Consider the following 26,091-nt stretch of genomic DNA (forward strand, 5'->3'; position numbering starts at 1 on the left):
CCTTCCTGTCATCTGTAGACCTCTACAGCCTGAACCATATCAGAGTTCTTTATATGGACATTATACTGTATGTACTTAATTAGCACTTTATATTCACATAATAGTATATGAACAACATGCTACATTAGACTGTGACTCGTTTCAGGAAACTAGACCTGTGTCGCGGGTCACTACTTCACAGGAGAGCCATTTGAACGTAAACGTTTTTATTCAAAATGCGTTTTTTGGCAGAAATGCCTTCTGGAACATGTGAACTTTCATGTGCCTTAATAACAAACTTGTATGCCAACTGTACATACGAATAAAATGGTTAAATTATGAGCCTAGTTGGTTTAGCCACAGAAAAAGCCAGCAACCTTCCCGCTAGCCATGATTGGCTGAGATAATGAGTGGGCTGGCCAGCTGAGAGATGAGTGCTGTTCTGGTCCTCTTGTATATTAATGCCTTAAAGAGGAAAGGACAGTTCTGAATCAGCTACTTGTGTCCCGACCACTTTAAATATGTATCAACCAGTTGACTCCCTGTACAAGACCTCTCCCCTTCACTCTAAGTACTCTTGACAATAACTTGAAATATCGTTTTTTGTTATTAGTTTGTAGCTGTAAGTCATATACTTGAGGGTAATGTATCATTTTACATATGTTTTGAGCTGTGTTTTGGTTGTTACATCAGGGCCAGTATTTATAAAGTGTCTCAGTGTAGGAGTGTTAATCTACATAGTGATGAGATGATTAACCAGTGTAAAATAGACATGCAGACAAACATTTGAATCTCTGCTCAGTGTGTGTGTGAATGAAAGTGGATTTATCTGAGGGCCCTTCAGGACCAGACTGATGGGGAGGAGGGTTGACATCTATACTGTGTAGGATGTGTGTTTCAACTTTCTATATCCATAACAACCAGCTCTCTGGACTTTAATACAGACTCCATGGGCCTTCAATACAGATTGTGTGTGTGTTTTGTGTGAGTCACTTGCTGTTTAGCCTCACAGCTTGGGGATAGGTGCTATATTGAACCTGGTGGTCAGTCTTTAGGCTGCTGTTCAGCTTGGTGATAGCAGCTATCATTGAACCTGGTGGTCAGTCTTTAGGCTGCTGTACAGCTTGGTGATAGCAGCTATCATTGAACCTGGTGGTCAGTCTTTAGGCTGCTGTACAGCTTGGTGATAGCAGCTATCATTGAACCTGGTGGTCAGTCTTTAGCTATCATTCAACCTGGTGGTCAGTCTTTAGGCTGCTGTACAGCTTGGTGATAGCAGCTATCATTCAACCTGGTGGTCAGTCTTTAGGCTGCTGTACAGCTTGACGGACCGTAAAGAATGGAACATTTATCCTCCTATATTTGGGGTTCTGAGAATAAAACAGCTTCAGAATAATCAATGTAGAAATATGTGTTTGCAGTTCTACAAATATGTTAAATAATTGATTGTTGATAATGATGACGACTATTGTATACATTAGGAATTTATTTTGTATCATACTTTATGTCAGATTAAATAGACAGACATGCAACACATCACACACATTACATACATAGTGCAATAGACTTACAGACAGACAGTATTCACATAGACAACCATATAGCACAATACAACACAACACAATATGAGCCTGGTTCATTTTCAGTAATGAGGCCCTGTACCCAATTTACAGTTTATACTTCAATGTCTCAGGTGGAGTTATTCACCAGCTATAGTGTTTGTTTCTAAGACTGCAGGGTGGGAGATGCAACAATGGCCTTGAGAACAGCAGGAAGTGTGTTGGTGGTCTTTCTCTGGTCTGTAGCAGGTATGGTCATTCTTATCTTTTAGTTGCTCTGTTTATCAATCTACAGACATTTCTAAAAGGATATGAATCATAATGTTATTCTGGTGTGTTTTGTTAGGACTCTCCACTTCACTTTAAATAGTTATCTTTCAAGTGATAAGTGATGCGTATCTGTGATTTCCATTCACTCAACTCATCAACTATGGCGACAAAGTGGACAAAACATTTACAGTCAGTCATTTAGCAGACAAGCCTATGCAGAGCAACAAAGGTCAAGCGCCACGCCCAAGGGCACTTTGACAAAGTCAAATCGGGGCCCAGAACCAACGACCTTTCGGCCACCGTCCCAAGCTCCTCACTGCCAACAATCAAAGATCCCCCCCCCCCCCCCACACTTCCCAGAGAGCTGCCCCTCAAACATCCTCACTCAAAACATGCATTGGACGTAACAGCGTTGCCCCTCAGTGTCATTCAAAAATGTTTAGTTTATTTTGACTGAATTGTCTACTTTTGTCTTTGACCGTCATTCTATCCCCCACCCAGACACTCCACTCCACATCCCAACTCTGTTTCCCTCAGCCCATCCCAACTATCTCTGCTGGCCACAATCTTTGGATTTCTACACACCATGTATCTTTCAACTATGCTGTGATGTTTAACATACAATTTGAATAGATTTAATCAAATAGAATCCACCGATTGCGAGTTGATTCGTAAGAGTATTAGTATGTTAGTAATTGACTGACCAGGTCTCCCAAAAATGCTATTTCTAGGGTCAATTTTAGATTCATGTTATGCTTTTTTGGCCATTCCTGAGACCAGCAACAGGCTACCTGAGGGCAATACCAGGACAAATGGTCTTGATTTTTGCATCCACACAACTAAATCTGAAGAGCTACGATAATTGAATGCCCCAAATATTCAACATTGTTGGTGGCAAGAATTCTGTAGAATAATGTTAGCTGAAAAACAAGGGGTGGCAGGGTAGCCTAGTGGTTAGAGCGTTGGACTAGTAACCGGAAGGTTGCAAGTTCAAACCCCCGAGCTGACAACGTACAAATCTGTCGTTCTGCCCCTGGACAGGCAGTTAACCCACCGTTCCTTGGCCGTCATTGAAAATAAGAATTTGTTCTTAACTGACTTGCCTAGTTAAATAAAAAAAAAAGTATTGAGTTGTTTTAAATGCACAGTTAGTCAGAAGCCTTAGCCAAATACATTTAAACTCAGTCTCACAATTCCTAACATTTAATCCAGGTAAAAATTCCCTGTTGTAGGTCAGTTAGGATTACCACTTTATTTTAAGAATGTGAAATGTCAGAATAATAGAATGATTTCAGCTTTTATTTTTCATCACATTCCAAGTGGGTCAGAATTTGACATGCACTCAATTCGTATTTGGTAGCATTGCCTTTAAATTGTTTAACTTGGGTCAAACATTTCGGGTAGCCTTACACAAGCTTCCCACAATAAATTGGCTGAATTTTGGCACATTCCTCCTGACAGAGCTGGTGTAACTGAGTCAGGTTTGTAGGCCTCCTTGCTCGCACATGCTTTTTCAGTTCTACCCACAAATTTTCTATGGGATTGAGGTCAGGGCTTTGTGATGGCCACTCCAATACCTTGACTTTGTTGTGCTTAAGCCAATTTGCCACAACTTTGGAAGTATGCTTGGGTCATTGTCCATTTGGAAAATCCATTTGCGACCAAGCTTTAACTTCCTGACTGATGTCTTGATGTTGCTTCAATATATCCACATAATTTTCCTTTCCTCATGATGCCATATATTTTGTGAAGTGCACCAGTCTCTGCAAAGCACCCCCACAACATGATGCTGCCACCCCCATGCTTGATGGTTGGGATGGTGTTCTTCGGCTTGCAAGCCTCCCTCTTTTTCCTCCAAACATAACGACGGTCAGTATGGCCAAACGGTTGTTTTCGTTTCATCAGACCAGATGACATTTCTCCTAAAAGTACAATCTTTGTCCCCATGTGCAGTTGTAAACCATAGTCTGGTGTTGGGGCTACTAGTTCCCATTTGGGAACCCCCCCCCCCCTGAGCTGTAATGTGGCGCAGGGAACGCAATAAATAATCCTAAAAATATTTAACCTCCACAGATTAGCAAGAAAAATGGCTCAAATGAAAGATAAACAAGTTGTTTATCTACCCAGCAAGTCAGATTTCTAAAATGTTTTACGGCGAAAACATAGCACATATTTATGTCCAACCACCACTGCAGACATACCTCATTAGCATAGCCAAGTAGGAAAAAATATGCAATCAACAAACGCAGGATTAAAAGAAAAATCATTTTACTAACCTTTTGAAATCTTCATCAGATGACAGTAATATAACATGTTACACAGTACATTCATTTTTTTTTCAATAATCTGCCATATATATCCATAAATCTCTGTTTACAATTATGCATCGTTCAAAAAATGCTACTGCAATGTCAGAAATAAAATAGCTCCGGCAGATAACGTCAGCTAACAAGGAATACATATCATAAACTTTGACTAAATATGCATGTTTTACATATGTATGGCAAGATAAACTTCTTCTAAATGCAATCGCTGTGTTACATTTATTTTTAACGTTCCATTTTGCGTTCACTAGGCTATAATAGGGATTCGGCGCTCCCATTTAGCATAATGACTCTATCTTGGAGTCGACAGAAACCCAAAATGAACACATAAATATTCCCTTACCGTTGCTGTTCTTCCATCAGAAGACCTGGAAGGGTTAATACTCACCAAGTTAGTGTTCAGTTTTCAAGTCTGTGTCTTTCGGTTCTCAAACTAGCCACATTTCGGTCGAAATGTATGCAAATTTCAAGTGGATGCGCACCAAAATGTCGAAAGTATACATTATATGTCGAGTAAACTTGTCAAACTATGTTTATAATTAAGCCTTAACATGTTATAAAGGTCTACAGCAATCGTGAGGGCGAACAGACACACACACGTTGTTCAATCCATCCTGAGGGAAAGAGACTTCACAGCGCGCATTGGGTAAACTTTTTTTTTGCGTGACTGAGACCTTTCGGCACGCTGAACGTCTCGTGAGCGCGCGATTCTCACAGTTACACGCCTCATCGAAAGCAGGCTTCGCGCTGAAGACGTAGAAACTGTTTCCATGGTTATAACTGCTTGGTAAGTGTGTATACGATGACGTCGAAGTGGTGGCAACTTTTTCCATTACAAGAGAGACTTTGGGAGAATGCATGCCCTGACACTTCTGCTTTACATAGAGACAACATTTAACCTGTTAGTCCTATAGGGGCAGTATTTCATTTTTGGATAAAAAGACGTGCCCGTTTTAAGCGCAATATTTTGTCACGAAAAGATGCTCGAATATGCTTGGAATTGATAGACATTTACATTTACATTTAAGTCATTTAGCTTTGGAAAGAAGACAGTCTTACGTTTCCAGAAATGCAAAGATTTTCACTGTGAGTCCCTTAGAACAAATGTTTCGGGCAAAACCAAGATGTATGACCGACCAGGAAATGCACAGGATTTCTGAGGCTACGTTTTCCATGATCGCCTTATATGGCTGTGAATGCGACAGGAATCAACGGACTCTTTCTCTTGTTTCCCCAAGGTCTCTGCAGCATTGTGACGTATTTGTAGGCATATCATTGGAAGATTGACCATAAGAGACTACATTTACCAGGTGTCCCGCTAGGTGGCTGCGTGGCAATTGGTGCGCAAAAGTCAGGTCCCGGTATTTTTCCATTCAAATCTCAGAACAAACCAGGCTACAAGGACGGTGCTTTCAACAGAGAGAAATATGACAAACCACCTTCAGGATTGATTCAAACAACGTTTTCCATGTTTCAGTCAATATTATGGAGTTAATTCGGAAAAAAGTTCGACATGTAGGTGACTGAATTTTCGGTTAGTTTCGGTAGCCATATGCATAGTAACAAAAGGGAACGATGTGTCCTACACAAGAATCTTTCAGGAAAAACTGGACATCTGCTATGTAACCGAGAGTCTCCTCATTGAAACATCTGAAGTTCTTCAAAGGTAAATTATTTTATTTGATTCCTTGGCTGGTTTTTGTGAATATGTTGCGTGCTAAATGCTAATGCTAACGCTAAGCTAGCTATCACCACTCTTACACAAATTAGTGATTTTCTCTGGTTCTAAAGCATATTTTGAAAATCTGAGACGACAGGATTGTTAAGAAAAGGATAAGCTTGAGAACAGGCATATTATTTAGTTTCATTTGCGATTTTTAAAAATCGCTAATGTTGCGTTATGCTAATGAGCTTGAGGCTGTAGTAACGATACCGCATGCGGGATGGGGCGGACTAAGAGGTTAAACGGTTTTAGAAGCTTTAGAGTTTCCTATTCGATAATATTTTTTATATGCATATATTAGCAACTTTTGACAAAAATGTATCATGTTTTATATGGGTACCGAATTCCTCCAGAAGGGGCAGTATTCAGGGCTAGCCCCAACAGGTTAATGGCTGTTTTGGAGCAGTGGCTTCTTCGTTGCTGAGCAGCCTTTCAGGATATGTCGATATAGGACTCATTTTACTGTGGATATAGATTACTTTGCCTGTTTCGTCCAGCATCGTCAGGGTCCTTTGCTGTTGTTCTGGGATTGATTTGCACTTTTCACACCAAAGAACGTTCATCACTAGGAGACAGAACTGCATCTCCTTCCTGAGTAGTATGAAGGCTGTATGGTCCCATGGTGTATATACTTGCGTACTATTGTTTGTACAGATGAACGTGGTACCTTCAGGCGTTTAGAAATTGCTCCCAAGGATGAACCAAACTTGTGGAGGTCTGCAATATTTTTTCTGAGGTCTTGGCTGATTTCTTTTGATTTTCCCATGATGTCAAGCAAAGAGGCACTGAGTTTGAAAGGTAGGCCTTATAATACATCTACACGTACACCTTCAATTGACGCAAATGAGCCTATCAGAAGCTTCTAAAGCCATGACATCATTCTGGAATTTTCCAAGCTGTTTATAGGCACAGTCAATTTAGTGTATGTAAACTTATGACCCACTGGAATTGTGATATAAAATAATGTCTAAATAATTGTTTGAAAAATTACTTGTCATGCACAAGTCCTAACTGCTTTACCAAAACTAGTTTGTTAACAAGACATTTGTGGAGTGGTTGAAAAAACGAGTTAATGACTCCAACTTAAGTGTATGTAAACTACCGACTTCAACTGTATATACATGTATATCAACTCATACACCCTGTGCCATGGAATTGGTACATTTAAAAACACTTCTTCCTAGCTTTTTTCAATCTATATGGCACAGCTGTCAACATCCTGGTCCTCAAACAAAACTGGTAAACTTTCCTATTTATGCTGTTTTTGTTCCTCCGGCAGTTTTGATCCTTTATATTGGGCAGATACACCAGTTCCCTACCTCCTCCCACTGCCACCTGCCTCCTCCAGTTTTGATCCTTTATATTGGGCAGATACACCAGTTCCCTACCTCCTCCCACTGCCACCTGCCTCCTCCAGTTTTGATCCTTTATATTGGGCAGATACACCAGTTCCCTACCTCCTCCCACTGCCACCTGCCTCCTCCAGTTTTGATCCTTTATATTGGGCAGATACACCAGTTCCCTACCTCCTCCCACTGCCACCTGCCTCCTCCAGTTTTGATCCTTTATATTGGGCAGATACACCAGTTCCCTACCTCCTCCTTTATATTGGGCAGATACACTGCCACCTGCCTCCAGTTTTGATCCTTTATATTGGGCAGATACACCAGTTCCCTTTACCTCCTCCCACCTGCCACCTGCCTCCTCCAGTTTTGATCCTTTATATTGGGCAGATACACCAGTTTTGATCCTTTATATTGGGCAGATACACCAGTTCCTCCCCCACTGCCACCTGCCTCCAGTTTTGATCCTTTATATTGGGCAGATACACCAGTTCCCTACCTCCTCCCACTGCCACCTGCCTCCAGTTTTGATCCTTTATATTGGGCAGATACACCAGTTCCCTACCTCCTCCCACTGCCACCTGCCTCCAGTTTTGATCCTTTATATTGGGCAGATACACCAGTTCCCTACCTCCTCACACTGCCACCTGCCTCCTCCAGTTTTGATCCTTTATATTGGGCAGATACACCAGTTCCCTACCTCCCGCTGCTGCCACCTGCCTCCTCCATTTGTGTAATGCTGTAATCAATTGGTTGTAATCTTTGACTGAGCAGACCTTCCCATACAATTCTGATAACTCCATGAAATACATTCTTCCATACCAATTTACAATAATTGAATAACCAAATTCTTTCTCAACATATTTTCCATAAATACAGGTATTTTATCAACCAGCACATTGAGGTCAGCCATAATGTAATATTTGTTCTGTCTTTTCTGGGGGATGAAATTGAAATCAGTTCTGCAATGCTTTTTTTGAAAAAGAGATACATTGAATGTTTCATTTTCAATTAATTGAAAATTAGACATGGTAATCTGTACAAAGATAAAAAAGGCTATTTTTAAACAGTGGTTTGAGCATTTCTTAGTAATCCATTTGAGAACCATTTTGTGTTCAAGTAAAACTTTTGTATAAGTGAAGCTTTCAGAGTTTAAGTGCTTTTATATTTAGTCTGAACTCGCCCAGTTCTAGCAGGACACAAGGTGAGACCCAGATACAGACACAGGAGGCAGATGGTTGGAGTCTTACAATGTTAATTCATCCAAAAGGGGTAGACAAGACAATGGTTGTGGACAGGCAAAAGGTCAAAACCAGATCGGAGTCCAGGAGGTACAGAGTGGCAGACAGGCTCGTGGTCAAGACAGGCAGAAAGGTCAGGCAGGCAGGTATATAGTCCAGAAACAGGCAAGGGTCAAAACCAGGAGAACTAGAAAAGGATAACAGCAAAAAAAGCAGGAGAACGTGAAAACCTCTGGTTGACTTGACTTAAACATACAAGATGACCTGGCACAGAGAGACAGGAAACACAGAGATAAATACACTGGGGAAAATAAGTGACACCTGGAAGGGGTGGAGACTATCACAGGAACATGTGAAACAGATCAGGGCGTGACATGTTCATATTAATTATATAGCTACAGTGTCTTTATAAATGTGAAATTTGACTTTGCCACTTCAGCATGTTTTTGCGGAACAGTTAATGCCATGCCGAGTCACTGGCCAGGAGGTTGAGGGTTCGCCGATCACCACCGACGAGATCACTCTCCCTGCCTGTTTCTTTACACTACAATCAGAGCCGGCTGCAGACAATGATCAGCTAGGGGGAAATCAGATTTTAAACATTTCAATGCAATATTTATACAGTATAATATATGCAACAAATTTTCCACCAACAGGTTTCTGTGCCAATGCACCACACAACCAATAAACAAAAGCATAATGACTTCGAGCACTTCAATGTCATGGTTTGCGTTTTAAAACCACAATCAAAACTCAATCTGGAGAAACAGGAAATACATCCCTCCTTATCTTGTAGGCCTACCCAGTAAAGAAGGCTTGGCAATCTCTGAATGTTGAACTTTTTGGTGTTTTGTAAGGATGTCTCTTTCCTTTCATCAAAAGGTCACTTTACAGTTTAAACTGATTGATTTTATTTGTCAGTAATAAAATACACCCACACAGAGATATATATATATATAGTGGGGAGAACAAGTATTTGATGCAAAATCGGCAGTGTAAGTTTTCCTACTTACAAAGCATGTAGAGGTCCGGAATTTTTATCATAGATACACTTCAACTGTGAGAGACGGAATCTAATTGTATGATTTTTAAGTAATACATTTGCATTTTATTGCATGACATAAGTATTTGATCACCTACCAACCAGTAAGAATTCCGGCTCTCACAGACTTATTCGTTTTTCTTTACAGCCCTCCTGTTCTCCACTCGTTACCTGTATAAAAGACACCTGTCCACACACTCAATCAAACAGACTCCAACCTCTCCACAATGGCCAAGACCAGAGCGCTGTGTAAGGACATCAGGGATACAATTGTAGACCTGCACAAGGCTGGGATGTGCTACTAGCCAATAGGCAAGCAGCTTGGTGAGAAGGCAACAACTGTTGGCGCAATTATGGAAGAAGTTCAAGATGACGGTCAATCACCCTCGGTCTGGGGGGCCATGCAAGATCTCACCTCGTGGGGCATCAATGATCATGAGGAAGCTGAGGGATCAGCCCAGAACTACATGGCAGGACCTAGTCAATGACCTGAAGAGAGCTGGGACCACAGTCTCAAAGAAAACCATTAGTAACATACTATGCCGTCATGGATTAAAATCCTGCAGCACACGCAAGGTCCCCCTGCTCAAGCCAACGCATGTCCAGGCCCGTCTGAAGTTTGCCAATGACCATCTGGATGATCCAGAGGAGGAATGGGAGAAAGTCATGTAGTCTGATGAGACAAAAATAGAGCTTTTTGGTCTAAACTCCACTCGCTGTGTTTGGAGGAAGAAGGATGAGTACAACCCCAAAAACACCATCCCAACTGTGAAGCACAGAGGTGGAAACATCATTCTTTGGGGAAGCTTTTCTGCGAAGGGGACAGGACGACTGCACCGTATTGAGGAGAGGATGGATGGGGCCATGTATAGCAAGATCTTGGCCAACAACCTCCTTCCCTCAGTAAATCAAATCAAATGTTATTTGTCACATACACATGGTTAGCAGATGTTAATGCGAGTGTAGCGAAATGCTTGTGCTTCTAGTTCCGACAATGCAGTAATAACCAACAAGTAATCTAACTAACAATTCCAAAACTACTGTCTTATACACAGTGTAAGGGGATAAAGAATATGTACATAAGGATATATGAATGAGTGATGGTACAGAGCAGCATAGGCAAGATACAGTAATGGTATCGAGTACAGTATATACATATGAGATGAGTATGTAAACAAAGTGGCATAGTTAAAGTGGCTAGTGATACATGTATTACATAAGGATGCAGTCGATGATATAGGGTACAGTATATACGTATGCATATGAGATGAATAATGTAGGGTAAGTAACATTATATAAGGTAGCATTGTTTAAAGTGGCTAGTGATATATTTACATAGTTTTCCATCAATTCCCATTATTAATGTGGCTGGAGTTGAGTCAGTGTCAGTGTGTTGGCAGCAGCCACTCAATGTTAGTGGTGGCTGTTTAACAGTCTGATGGCCTTGAGATAGAAGCTGTTTTTCAGTCTCTCGGTCCCAGCGTTGATGCACCTGTACTGACCTCGCCTTCTGGATGATAGCGGGGTGAACAGGCAGTGGCTCGGGTGGTTGATGTCCTTGATGATTTTTATGGCCTTCCTGTAACATCGGGTGGTGTAGGTGTCCTGGAGGGCAGGTAGTTTGCCCCCAGTGATGTGTTGTGCAGACCTCACTACCCTTTGGAGAGCCTTACGGTTGAGGGTGGAGCAGTTGCCGTACCAGGCGGTGATACAGCCCGCCAGGATGCTCTCGATTGTGCATCTGTAGAAGTTTGTGTGCTTTTGGTGACAAGCCGAATTTCTTCAGCCTCCTGAGGTTGAAGAGGCACTGCTGCGCCTTCTTCACGATGCTGTCTGTGTGGGTGGACCAATTCAGTTTGTCTGTGATGTGTACACTGAGGAACTTAACTTGCTACCCTCTCCACTACTGTTCCATCGATGTGGATAGGGGGGTGTTCCTTCTGCTGTTTCCTGAAGTCCACAATCATCTCCTTAGTTTTGTTGACGTTGAGTGTGAGGTTATTTTCCTGACACCACACTCCGAGGGCCCTCACCTCCTCCCTGTACGCCGTCTCGTCGTTGTTGGTAATCAAGCTTACCACTGTTGTGTCGTCCGCAAACTTGATGATTGAGTTGGAGGCGTGCGTGGCCACGCAGTCGTGGGTGAACAGGGAGTACAGGAGAGTGCTCAGTAGGAGCATTGAAGATGGGTCGTGGCTGGGTCTTCCAGCATGACAACGACCCGAAACACACAACTAAGGAGTGGCTCCGTAAGAAGCATCTCAAGGTCCTGGAGTGGCCTAGCCAGTCTCCAGACCTGAACCCAATAGAAAGTCTTTGGAGGGAGCTGAAAGTCCGTATTGCTCAGCGACAGCCCCAAAACCTGAAGGATCTGGAGAATGTCTGTATGGAGGAGTGGGACAAAATCCCTGCTGCAGTGTGAGCAAACCTGGTCAAGAACTACAGGAAACGTATGATCTCTGTAATTGCAAACAAAGGTTTCTGTACCAAATGTTAAATTATGCTTTTCTGATGTATCAAATACTTATGTCATGCAATAAAATGCAAATTAATTACTTAAGAATTATACAATATGATTTTATGGACTTTTGTTTTAGATTCCGTCTCTCACTGTTGAAGTGTACCCATGATAAAAATTACAGACCTCTATGCTTTGTAAGTAGGAAAACCTGCAAAATTGGCAGTGTTTCAAATACTTGTTTTCCCCACTGCGCGTGTGTGTGTGTGTGTGTGTGTGTGTGTATATCTATATATATATACAGTGCCTTGCGAAAGTATTTGGCCCCCTTGAACTTTGCAACCTTTTGCCACATTTCAGGCTTCAAACATAAAGATATAAAACTGTATTTTTTTGTGAAGAATCAACAACAAGTGGGACACAATCATGAAGTGGAACGACATTTATTGGATATTTCAAACTTTTTTTAACAAATCAAAAACTGAAAAATTGGGCGTGCAAAATTATTCAGCCCCTTTACTTTCAGTGCAGCAAACTCTCTCCAGAAGTTCAGTGAGGATCTCTGAATGATCCAATGTTGACCTAAATGACTAATGATGATAAATACAATCCACCTGTGTGTAATCAAGTCTCCGTATAAATGCACCTGCACTGTGATAGTCTCAGAGGTCCGTTAAAAGCGCAGAGAGCATCATGAAGAACAAGGAACACACCAGGCAGGTCCGAGATACTGTTGTGAAGAAGTTTAAAGCCGGATTTGGATACAAAAAGATTTCCCAAGCTTTAAACATCCCAAGGAGCACTGTGCAAGCGATAATATTGAAATGGAAGGAGTATCAGACCACTGTAAATCTACCAAGACCTGGCCGTCCCTCTAAACTCATACAAGGAGAAGACTGATCAGAGATGCAGCCAAGAGGCCCATGATCACTCTGGATGAACTGCAGAGATCTACAGCTGAGGTGGGAGACTCTGTCCATAGGACAACAATCAGTCGTATATTGCACAAATTGGCCTTTATGGAAGAGTGGCAAGAAGAAAGCCATTTCTTAAAGATATCCATAAAAAGTGTTTAAAGTTTGCCACAAGCCACCTGGGAGACACAACAAACATGTGGAAGAAGGTGCTCTGGTCAGATGAAACCAAAATTGAACTTTTTGGCAACAATGCAAAACGTTATGTTTGGCGTAAAAGCAACACAACTCATCACCCTGAACACACCATCCCCACTGTCAAACATGGTGGTGGCAGCATCATGGTTTGGGCCTGCTTTTCTTCAGCAGGGACAGGGAAGATGGTTAAAATTGATGGGAAGATGGATGGAGCCAAATACAGGACCATTCTGGAAGAAACCCTGATGGAGTCTGCAAAAGACCTGAGACTGGGACTGAGATTTGTCTTCCAACAAGACAATGATCCAAAACATAAAGCAAAATCTACAATGGAATGGTTCAAAAATAAACATATCCAGGTGTTAGAATGGCCAAGTCAAAGTCCAGACCTGAATCCAATCGAGAATCTGTGGAAAGAACTGAAAACTGCTGTTCACAAATGCTCTCCATCCAACCTCACTGAGCTCGAGCTGTTTTGCAAGGAGGAATGGGAAAAAATGTCAGTCTCTCGATGTGCAAAACTGATAGAGACATACCCCAAGCGACTTACAGCTGTAATCGCAGCAAAAGGTGGCGCTACAAAGTATTAACTTAAGGGGGCTGAATAATTTTGCACGCCCAATTTTTCAGTTTTTGATTTGTTAAAAAAGTTTGAAATATCCAATAAATGTCGTTCCACTTCATGATTGTGTCCCACTTGTCGTTGATTCTTCACAAAAAAAATACAGTTTTATATCTTTATGTTTGAAGCCTGAAATGTGGCAAAAGGTCGCAAAGTTCAAGGGGGCCGAATACTTTCGCAAGGCACTGTATCCGTGTGTGTGTGTGTGTGTATATACATACATACATACATACATGTATGTATGTATATACTGACATACATGTATGTATATATACACACACACAGTTATTTAAAATTGACCAGTATTGCACAATACAGTCAGGGACGTATTTCCATTGTGGTCCCTATCTTTAACATAAATGCATATACAATTACATGGATGCAGAAATGCAGACAAAAATGCTTGACCTACAGATGAGTATGAAAGGGGAGTTTAAGTACAATTCTTACAAGCCTTTGGCTGGTCTGTCGCTTATTCTTCAGATGTTTGGGGCTGCTGGTGAAACAAATATTTTAAAATCTGCATAAAAATGTGTGCACATTTTCCCATCAGAGTTGTTTCCAACAAATTTACTTTTTGCACATAAAAGTCTGTAAATACTTAGTGCACATATAAATAACCTTTGGGATTAACTTCCCATGTAGCAAATAAAAAATACAAAGGTAAATGGGTTTCCATCTCATTTTCAACTCTATAAATATTTTAAACTACAGGCCTACTGATGGTTTTGTCACAAAAACATGTTGCGTTATATAGCGAATGTGCCAACTCTGATATTGGCATGTGCTCTCCAGCCAACAGCTTGCAGAGACAACGCAGGTGTAGCCTACATGATGCGATTATTATGGACAAAAGTGTACAATTATCTTTATGTCAAACGGCAGTCAAGCATCAATCCTGTCACCAGAATAAGACCCTCGATAGTTATTGAAAGGTTCATCACCCCCCCTGTGAAGTTCATCATAATATATTTCATCTGTAGCCTAATAAATGCTTTCCCATGATGTTGTACCATTTTCTATCCAACATGTACTTTTAATTCGCATAAAAAAAGTTGGTTGGGAGCCTTGTTAATGTCAGGCCATTTTGAGGATTCTGGAATTACATTTTGGACGAATGTGCGCATGCCTAAAGGAGACGTTTGAAGTTGCCTAATCAGATTAAAACATTGTGACTGGCTGTGTTTATGCCACATATATAAGGTAATACATTTAAATTATTATTTAGGCTATATTGAAGCCTTACGTCTAATGTACGAGAGGAATAGCTGGCTCGAGATTGGAGAGGAGGCAGATCCTGATCGATTTCTCAGCCAAGCATGGTGAAGAAACGGGAGCTTTTTCGCCTACAAAAATGATATTTTTGGAAAAAAGGAACATTTGCTATCTAACTGGGAGTCTCCTGAGTGAAAGCATCCGAAGTTCTTCAAAGGTAAATTATTTAATTTGGTTGCTTTTCTTATTTTTGTGAAAATGTTGCCTGCTGCCAGCAGAGCCTAGCATAGCATTATGCCATGATAAACTTACACAAATGCTTGTCTAGCGTTGGCTGTAATGCATATTTTGAAAATCTGAGATGACAGTGTTGTTAACAAAAGGCTAAGCTTGTGTTTGAATATATTTATTTAATTTCATTTGAGATTTTCATGAATAGGAAAAGTTTCTAGGGGTATTTATGTCCGTTGCGTTATGCTAATGCATTTGAGGCTATGATTACGATCCCGGATACGGGATTGCTCGTCGCAACTGGTTTTAAGCCTACCTGAATAACTGGGCCTGCCGGGAGAATATATGGCCACATTATCATAGGAGGACTTGGGAGAATATATGGCCACATTATCATAGGAGGACTTGGGAGAATGATGCTCTGAAACAGACAGCGGATCTCAGTATCAGAAACACAGCCAGACTGGCCTGCTACTGTGCCTTCCTAGACCTTAGAAATTGTCGATGACCCACAACTGATCCAAATGGAAGGAAACATTCAAATCACAGGGCTTTTGCGCCGTTATTCAAATGACATTTTCACACAGTCTACAGTACAGTAAAAATGTGTACTCAAAAACAATATTGCAACTATTCACTGCATTGTTGTTTGGTAGTCTAGTCTAGGTAGGATCATTGTATTGTCCCTAAACAAGATAATTGGGGGGCTTTTTAAACTGTGCGTTTCATGTTCTTTCTTGTGCAATGATGCACCTGGTCTCTCTGCTACCTATCAGCTATTCATATGTTTTCTTGTGGATTCATATTGAAAATGGGTGCAGCTTTGAATGATTTTATGTGTGGTATGATTGCTAATTAGCCTATTACAGATCTGGACAAACAATCCACATACCACTATTGTCACTATGAATGGTGGATTTAGGGCAGGATAGACAGTTAGACTGGTAGACTATACTGACCTGTAGTAGGTAGAATATACTGACCTGTGGTAGGTAGACTATATTGACCTGTGGTAGGTAGACTATACTGACCTGTGGTAGGTAGACTATACTGACCTGTGGTAGGTAGACTATACTGACCTGTGGTAGGTAGACTATATTGACCTGTGGTAGGTAGACTATATTGACCTGTGGTAGGTAGACTATATTGACCTGTGGTAGGTAGACTATATTGACCTGTGGTAGGTAGACTATATTGACCTGTGGTAGGTAGACTATATTGACCTGTGGTAGGTAGACTATATTGACCTGTGGTAGGTAGACTATATTGACCTGTGGTAGGTAGACTATATTGACCTGTGGTAGGTAGACTATATTAACCTGTGGTAGGTAGTACCAAAACACCTTGATATAGTGGAGGTGCATACAAGATGAGGAGGACATTTAGCTAGCATGGAAGAGATTAAAGTAAACATGCAAAATAACTAATTTTATCCAGAGATACAACACACTACCCTCCCCTGTGGCCAATAAAAAAAACACACAACCCTCCCCAAAGCAACTAAAAAGGTTTGACAACCCTCCCCAAAGCAACTAAAAGGTTTGACAACCCTCTCCAAAGCAACTAAAAGGTTTGACAACCCTCTCCAAAGCAACTAAAAGTTTTGACAACCCTCTCCAAAGCAACTAAAAGGTTTGACAACCCTCCCCAAAGCAACTAAACAAGTTTGATAACCCTCCCCTATTTTGGACCCCCCAGTAAATTGTGATGTGTCCCTAACACGTTAGTGAAGGAAATTAAGAAATGTATTAAAATGCTGGAAGTGAATACTGGAATGAAACTATTAACTATGCAAATGAGCGAGAGCTGTGTACATTAAGGAAATGGATGCCTGGCTTAAGTAGAAGCCTGTCTGTAATAAAGCATTTGTTGTGTTCAGTTATTTACCGGTAATCAAATAAAACGCCCAAACTAATTGAAGTTTTACGGTAAGCCAGGCCTCACTAACTATAGTAGCACAGCACACCTTGATCTGTTGTCTCTCGATCCGTCCCTTAGTCTGTGCCAACAGACCTTGGCTTAATATTGATACAATTGTGTTGCATGACTTTTTCAGTGGTACTGGGTCAGGATGTCTGGAGTGTAACTTACACCAAGAATAGAATCTGTGTCTTGAAGGGGTCTTCAGTGGAGCTGTCCTGCTCTTACACATATCCCAGTGGTCATAAAGTCACAACAGCCTTCTGGTTCACTGAATTGGGGACTGGTGTAGAACCTGACAGTCTAGGTCAGGACCCAGAGTATTCAGGTCGTCTGGAGTATCATGGAGACAAGAATGGTCAAAGCCTGAAAATAACAGACCTGGCAGAGAGTGACTCTGCTGAGTACAAGTTCAGGTTTATGACAAATCAGGAAGGAGGGAAATATATGGGCAGTCCTGGAGTCACTCTGTCTGTCACAGGTACAGTAACATTCAATATAGTTAAACTGTTGAATTCCATTTAGTTCAGGATAAATGTCTTGGTTTGTATTTATGTCTGTATAACATAGGATTTCCTCCATCTTTGTATTAGAGTGATAAGTCAGTGATAAAGGGATTTACAGTGATATTGTTTTTTCTCCAGGTCTTCAGGTGAAGGTGACTGGTGGACATCAGGATAAGACACTGACCTGTAGCACCACCTGTACTCTGACCTGACAACCCCACCTACATCTGGTACAAGAACGGACACAAAGTAAAGGAGGACACCTCCAGCCTGGACTCAGACTCCTTTAGTGATACAGACAGGTACTCCTGTGCTGTAAAAGGCCATGAGGATCTCCACTCTCTTGCAGTGTGTGAGTGTGGACTTTTAAATACAATTTTCATACAAATAAAATGTTTCCGGTTGTGAGATTATTATAATTTTATTTGCTGTTAATGTGCTGTCCACTTCTGCTTTAGTTCCGTATCTTCGTAGTGCTTCAAGATTGTATATCAAATTCATAAGATATATTCATGTTTGTGGGTGAATTTGTTTCTACCAGATGCCTTTTATGAAGACCTTTACTCAATATGTTGACACATTGAACAGCCTTTCATTTGTATTTATTTTTAAGGTTTAAAAACTACAACGCTGAAAGAGTAGTCACTTCCTGGTTACTTTCACAGCATATCATTATGGTTTTCACTACTAATTGTTTTCCTACTTTATTAACAACATGAGTGTATACTGGTAGGTATTGCAATGAAATATTTATGTAAGGTGTTTTGTTGTCTTTTTGTATTTCAGGTAAGAACTGTTGGATTGTGACTTACACCCATCAGAGTATCTGTGCCTTGAAGGGGTCAACAGTGGACATATCCTGCTCCTACACATATCCCATTGATCATGAGATCAAAACAACTTTCTGGTTTACTAAATGGGAGTCTGATATGGATCCTGAAGATCTGAGCTCAATGCCAGGATATGAAGGTCATATAGAGTACCTTGGGGATAAGGAGAGTGAGGGTACCCTGAGAATCACAGACCTGAGATTGAGTGACTCTGCTGGGTACAGATTCAGATTGATAACATCTGGAGATAAGTTTGCTGGCTCACCTGTCTCCCTGACTGTCACAGGTAATCTGTCACACATCTGTTACGGTGACCATATTACCACCACACAGCCAGTCATGAGGCCTGTCAAATTTCACGTGACCGTTTAGTCACGATAATTAGCCTTCTCCAAGCTCAGATGCTTCTGATGGTCGTTAGTAGCCTTTCTAACTGCCTGGTACTCAGCAATATTTTGTCCCTCTAATAACTCTGACATCAATGCAAATGTGATCGAAAATCTAACCAAACATGAGCTCATGTTGTGCAACATTTCTATAGGCTGTACAATTGCGTGATAAAACTGAGTGATGGCCTCTATTGAAAAGAGGAGGATCCCATCAGCTTTCTATAGGCTAGGCCTACTATACTGTATTTATTTCTCAACTTTCCAAATGTATATAGTGTCAAAAGACACGCGCAGGTGTCTTTAATCATGACCGGGTGTGGCCTGATATCATTGGTCAACTCTCATATATTAAAATAGCAAAAAAAAAACATAAATGGATAGCGTACAGTCATAGATACAATTTGGCCACCTAAGCCCACAAACATTTACAATAGCAAAATCACAATAATCACAAGAATGGCTTCAGATCAAAGTCCACATTGAGACCGAAGGGAGCAAGGGTCTTTAAATTAAAGATCCAGGCAGCCTCTCGTTTTAACAATAAATTGTTGAGGTCACCCCCTCTCCTAGGGAGGGTGACATGTTCGATGCCAATATAACACAGAGACGAGTTTTTGCACCTAATGGTGCTACGATACTTATTATTCACATAATTTTTATAAGATAAATAACTGCCTTAGTGGAGCACGTGATAACACCTTTGATTGGGATCTGTTTCCCTATTTGGTGGTGTTTGAATGATCTACATTTATAAGTGCCATTGCATTGAGCACAGCCATTACCCTTGTAGTTTCCATCCATTAGGGGCGCAAATAGACGTGGTGCAGGGATATCTTGGGGTGGTAAATCAGAGTTTACCAATTGGTCTCTGAGATTTCTGCCCAGCGAGAATACGACCAGGGGAAGGTCCGAAAACACATTACCGAGACTATCATCGGATTTTAGGATGTGCCAATGTTTGTGAACAATTCCCTTAATTTGTTCAGAGCACCTTGAAAAAGGTCATGTCTCGTTATGTTTTGAATTTTCTCAATGACTATTAATCGGACCATTTTTGTACCCCCTCTCCTTGAATGTTATCTGCGTCTCAGCCATATTTCTGTCTATCTTTTTTTTTTTTACAAACTCTTGATTCGACAGAATTGGCTGAAGAGCAAACTGTTTTTCAAGGGAACAAACTTTTACGATCAGTAGGTTTCCTGTAAAGATCAGTGCATAGAACATTATTTTCAAACAAGATCAGAAGATCAAGTAAACTGAAGTGATGGCTATTTAACAGTCTGATGGCCTTGAGAGAGAAGCAGTTTTTCAGTCTCTTGGTCCTAGCTTTGACCAACCTGTACTGACCTCAGCTTCTGGATGATAGCGGGGTGAACAGGCTGTGGCTCAGGTGGTTGAAGATCTTTATGGCCTTCCTGTGACATCAGATGCTGTTGTTGTCCTTGAGGGCAGGCAGTGTGCCCCCGGTGATGCATTTGGCAGACCGCACCACCCCCTGGAGAGCCCTGCAGTTGTAGGCGGAGCAGTTGCTGTACCAGGCAGTGATACAGCCTGACAAGATGCTATTACTATAATGACCTTTTAAGGGCAGTCATACAGACACAGTAGTGGTATGTCACAGAAAAGTACCTCATTTAGTATTGCACATAAGAGGACATAATACACAGTTAATGCGGAAAGTGTTCAGACCCCTTGACTTTTTCCAAATTTTGTTACATTACAGCCTTATTCTATAATGGATTAAAAATGTCCATAAGTATTCATAACCATTACTTTGTACTTTGTTAAAGCACATTTGGCAGCAATTACAGCCTCGAGTCTTCCTGGGTATGGCGCTACAAGCTTAGCACACCTGCATTTGGGGAGTTTCTCCCATTCTTCTCTGCAGATCCTCTCAAGCTCTGTCAGGTTGGATATGGAGAGTCACTGCACAGCTATTTTCAGGTCTCTCCAGAGATGTTCGATCGGGTTCAAGTCCAGGCTCTGGGTGGGCCACTCAAGGACATTCAGAGACTTGTCCCGAAGCCACTTCTGCGTTGTCTTGGCTGTGTGCTTACGGTTGTTGCCCTGTTGGAAGGTGCCTTTTGGCAAACTCCAAGCGGGCTGTCATGTGCCTTTCACTGAAGAGTGGCTTCTGTCTGGCCACACTACCATAAAGGCCTTATTGGTGGAGTGCTGCAGAGATGGTTGTCCTTCTGGAAGGATCTCCCATCTTCACAGAGGAACTCTGGAGCTCTGTCAGAGTGACCATCGGGTTCTTGGTCACCTCCCTGACCAAGGCCCTTCTCCCCCGATTGATCACTTTGGCCAGACGACCAGCTCTAGGAAGTGTCTTGGTGGATCCAAACTTCTTCCATTTAAGAATGATGGCAGCCATTGGGTTCTTGGGGACCTTCAATGCTGCAGAATTGTTTTGGTACCCTTCCCCAGATTTGTGCCTCGACACAATCCTGTCTCGGAGCTCGACGTGCAATTCCGTCGACCTCGTGTCTTGGTTTTTGCTCTGACATGCACTGTCAACTGTGGGACCTTATATAGACAGGTGTGTGCCTTTCCAAATCATGTCCAGTCAATTGAATTTACCACAGATGGACTCCAATCAAGTTGTAAAAACATTTCAAGGATGATCAATGGAAACAGGATGCACCTCAGCTCAATTTCGAGTCTCATTTCAAAGGGTCTGAATACTTATGTAAATAAAGGTATTTTTTAAATTCATTTGTAAAAAAAAAAAATAATCTAAAAACCTGTTTTTGCTTTGTCATTATGGGGTATTGTGTGAAGATTGATGAGGGAAACAATTATTTGAATACATTTTAGAATAAGGCTGTAACGTAACAAAATGTGGAAAAAGTCAAGGGGTCTGAATACTTTTTGAATGCACTGTATAGGAGGACAATATTAATTGTTTTATTTTTACGCTAGATGTTGTGTTGGAGATGGTTCCTACATCTGTGTCAGAGAGTGAGAGTGTCACACTGACATGTAGAACCAAATGTACGCTGGACCCAATCGCAGCATTTATTTGGTATAAGAATGGACAACCTATACCAAACAGCAACACCTACTCTCTTGTCTATAGCCTTTTCTCAGTCAGCAGTGAGGATACAGGCAGATACTCCTGTGCTGTAGAAGGCCATGAGGATCTCCCCTCTGCTGAAGAGACTCTCACGGTCAGATGTAAGTTTAAACCTTTAGTTTGGTATTATAACACTGTATTGACAGACATTAGCTCCACATGATACTTGAATTGATCATCCTCAATAAAAGGGTGAATCTAAGAGTCATTGTGTGGAGGAGTACAGTTGAAGTCAGAAGTTTACATACACTTAGGTTGGAGTCATTAAAATTTGCTTTTCAACCACTCCACAAATGTCTTGTTAAAACCGCTTTGAGCTGCAATCCCGTTAACGGGATGATATGACAACAGCCAGTGAAAGTGCAGGGCGCCAAATTCAAAACAACAAATCTCATAATTAAAATTCCTCAAACATACATGTATGTAATACCATTTTAAACGGTAATCTTGTTGTTAATCCCACCACAGTGTCCGATTTCAAATATGCTTTTCAGCGAAAGCACCACAAACGATTATGTTAAGTCGCCACCACCAAGCCATTTTTCCAGCCAAAGAGAGGAGTCACAAAAAGCACAAATTGAGATAAAATTAATCACTAACCTTTGATGATCTTCATCAGATGACACTCATAGGACTTCATGTTACACAATACATGTATGTTTTGTTTGATAAAGTTCATATTTATATCCAAAAATCTGAGTTTACATTGGCGCGTTACGTTCACTAGTTCCAAAAACATCCAGTGATTTTGAATAGCCACATCGATTCAACAGAAATATTCATCATAAATGTAGATGATAATACAAGTTATATACATGGAATTATAGATATACCTGTCCTTAATGCAACCGCTGTGTCAGATTTTTTTTTTTAAACGGAAAAAGCCAACCATGCAATAATCTGAGACGGAGCTCAGAAATATAATGCAATTAGCCGCCATTTGAGTCAACAGAAACCAGAAATTACATGATAAATATTCCCTTACCTTTCAGAATGCCCTCCCAAGAATCCCAGGTCCACAATAAATGCTTGATTTGTTCGATAATGTCTGTTATTTATGTCCAATCAGCTACTTTTGTTAGCGTGTTTGGTACACTTATCCAAACGCTGGTGCTGGTCGACCATTTCTTCGGACAAAAACTTCTAAAAGTTATATTACAGGTCGAAGAAACATTTCAAACTAAGTACAGAATCAATCATTAGGATGTTTTTATCATAAATCGTCAAAGTTCCAATCAGAGAATTCCTTTGTGTCTTGAGGAGGAACGGAACGCAGGAAGATATCATGTGCTATGCGCGTGACCAGGAAATGGCTCTCTGCCAGTAAGCTGACTCATTCCCCTCTTATTCAGTCCCACAACACAGTAGAAGCCTCATTCAACTGTATATAGACAGCTGACATCTATTGGAAGCCCTAGGAAGTGAATCTTCATTCATATCCCAATGTGATTTCAATAGGGAATGGGTTGAAAATATACCAACCTCAGATTTCTCACTTCCTGTTTGGATTTCTTCTCAGGTTTTTGCCTGCCATATGAGTTCTGTTATACTCACAGACATCATTCAAACAGTTTTAGAAACTTCAGAGTGTTTTCTATCCAATACTAATAATAATTTGCATATATTAGCAACTGAGACTGAGGAGCAGGCCGTTTACTCTGGGCACCTCTGGGCACCTTTCATCCAAGCTACTCTCTTGGCAGGCATGTGAAGTTTTAACAAACTACAGTGGCTTGTAAAATGGCATTTTTCCTATTTTGTTGCCTTACAACCTGGAATTAAAAAATATATATTTATACCCCTTTTTCATGGTATCCAATTGTTTTTAGTAGCTACTATCTTGTCTCATCGCTACAACTCCCGTACGGGCTCGGTAGAGACAAAGGTTGAAAGTCATGCGTCCTCTGACACACAACCCAACCAAGCCGCACTGCTTCTTAACACAGCACCATCCAACCCGGAAGCCAGTCACACCAATGTGTCAGAGGAAACACCATGCACCTGGCAACCTTGGTTAGTGCGCACTGCGCCCAGCGCACCACAGGATTCGCGATAAGACAAGGATTTCCCTACCGGCCAAACCCTTCCTAACCCGGACGACGCTAGGCCAATTGTGCGTCGCCCCACAGACCTCCCGGTCACGGCCGGTTACGACTGAGCCTGGGCGCGAACCCAGAGTCTCTGGTGGCACAGCTGGCGCTGCAGTACAGTGCCCTTAACCACTGTGCCACCCGGGAGGCTATTAAAAAATATTTTGGGGGAGTTTGTAAATTTTGATTTGCACCAGATATTATTTAGGGGCTTCATAGCAAAAGGGGTGAATACATTTGCACGCACCACTTTTCCGTTTGAATATTTTTTGAATATTTTTAAACAAGTCATTTTTTTCATTTCACTTCACCAATTTTGACTATTTTTTACGAAAAACCATTTAAATTACAGGTTGTAATGCAACAAATTAGGAAAACGCCAAGGGGGGTGAATACTTTTTCAAGGCACTGTATAGCAGCCTTCATACCGCTCAGGAAGGAGACGCGTTCTGTCTCCTAGAGATTATCGTACTTTGGTGTGAAAAGTGCAAATCAATCCCAGAACAACAGCAAAGTTAAAATGTGATGTGAAGATGCTGGAGGAAACAGGTACAAAAGTATCTATATCCACAGTAAAACGAGTCCTATATCGACATAACCTGAAAGGCCGCTCAATAAGGAAGAAGCCACTGCTCCTTAAACCGCCATAAAAAAGCCAGACTACGGTTTGCAACTGCACATGGGGACAAAGATCATACTTTTTGGAGAAATGTCCTCTGGTCTGATGAAACAAAAATAAAACTGTTTGGCCATAATGACCATCGTTATGAATGGGCCAAAATTCATCCAATTTATTATGGGAAGCTTGTGGAAGGCTACCCGAAATGTTTGACCCAAGTTAAAGAATATAAAGGCAATGCTACCAAATACTAATTGAGTGTATGTAAACATCTGACTGACTGGGAATGTGATTAAAGAAATAAAAGCTGAAATAAATCACTCTCTCTGCAATTATTCTGACATTTCACATTCTTAAAATAGTAGTTATCCTAACTGACCTACGACAGGGAATTGTTACTAGCATTAAATGTCAGGAATTGTGAAAAACGGAGTATAAATGTATTTGGCTAAGGTGTATGTAAAGTTCCGACTTCAACTGTACATTTGTGGAAAGTTAATATAATATTTAACTGACCTAATTTGTACTTTTACTATATCCAATGTATTTTACATCAGATGGACCAAGGAACACCTCAGTGTCAGTCAGTCCCTCTGGTGAAATAGTGGAGGGCAGTTCAGTGACTCTGACCTGCAGCAGTGATGCCAACCCACCTGCGGACAAATACACCTGGTACAAGAAAAATATAGCCTCACCAAAAGCATCAGGACAGAGTTACAGCATCACTAACATCAGCTCTGAGGACAGAGTAGAGTACTACTGTGAAGCTAGCAACAGTAAAGGGACAGAGACTTCCATCCCTGTCCATATTAATGTCATGTGTAAGTATGTCATGTTTTGTCTATTTCGGGTGCTCTGTGATATGACTGTTTTAACAGATATATGTTCTAACCTACTGACACCTAAACCCATGATCCTGCAGCAGTGTTTCCCTGGGTTCCTGTAATGGGGGTGGGGGCTGTCCTGACTGCTGGAGCTCTTCTAGTCATCATCTACTGCACTCTGAAGAGGTGAGTCTTTCATTGAGATATACTGCATTAGTAACACATCAACCTCCACTAGAGGTCAGTAGAGAGCATAACTCACTCTGTTCCTCTTTACAGGAGATCCACAGGAGGAAGTGATGCCACAACAGACACACAGGTGATTATATCAGTTACACCTTCACACCTGGTGAAATTAATCTACTGTATCACGACAGTCTCTTTCACACTATTTTCACTTTTACTATGTTCTCTCTCTCCATTTCCCGCTCTCTCCAGAGTGTCCACCATGACCCTAACAGTGACCCGTACACAGGTCTGAACATGAGGACCATGTCCCCTGACTATGACACTCTGGCAGTAAGTCTCTTATTATGTGTTTGTGTTTAGAGAAAATGATAGAGGTGTCTCAAAGTGCTCATGCATTTCCCCTCCCTCCCTCCCTCCCTCACTGTCCATCCTGACCCTAACAGTGACATGTGCACATCTCTGAAGAAGAATATCAGGTCACCAGAGTTACACCCTGGTAGTAGGTGTGTTTGTGTTTGTTCCTAAA

The 26,091-nt window shown here is 41.2% G+C and overlaps 1 protein-coding gene across 5 annotated transcripts in view; it reads left to right on the forward strand.

Moving 5' to 3' along the window:
- LOC115120246 (B-cell receptor CD22-like) overlaps nucleotides 1-26,091 on the forward strand; it is a 36,841-nt gene that overhangs the window by 4,102 nt on the left and 6,648 nt on the right. For 2 of the 5 annotated variants that reach the window (XM_065015173.1, XM_065015174.1), the window contains 7 exons: nucleotides 17,684-17,897; nucleotides 18,332-18,661; nucleotides 21,690-21,944; nucleotides 25,110-25,373; nucleotides 25,475-25,562; nucleotides 25,656-25,695; nucleotides 25,815-25,895. In XM_065015173.1, the coding sequence (XP_064871245.1) occupies nucleotides 18,475-18,661; nucleotides 21,690-21,944; nucleotides 25,110-25,373; nucleotides 25,475-25,562; nucleotides 25,656-25,695; nucleotides 25,815-25,895 (915 nt within the window). In that variant the 5' untranslated portion in view covers nucleotides 17,684-17,897; nucleotides 18,332-18,474. The other 3 variants (XM_065015175.1, XM_065015172.1, XM_065015176.1) reach the window with 3 other exon arrangements.

The sequence above is a fragment of the Oncorhynchus nerka genome, unplaced genomic scaffold (genome assembly GCF_034236695.1).
Source record: "Oncorhynchus nerka isolate Pitt River unplaced genomic scaffold, Oner_Uvic_2.0 unplaced_scaffold_1639, whole genome shotgun sequence".
NCBI classification, from domain to species: Eukaryota; Metazoa; Chordata; class Actinopteri; order Salmoniformes; family Salmonidae; genus Oncorhynchus; species Oncorhynchus nerka.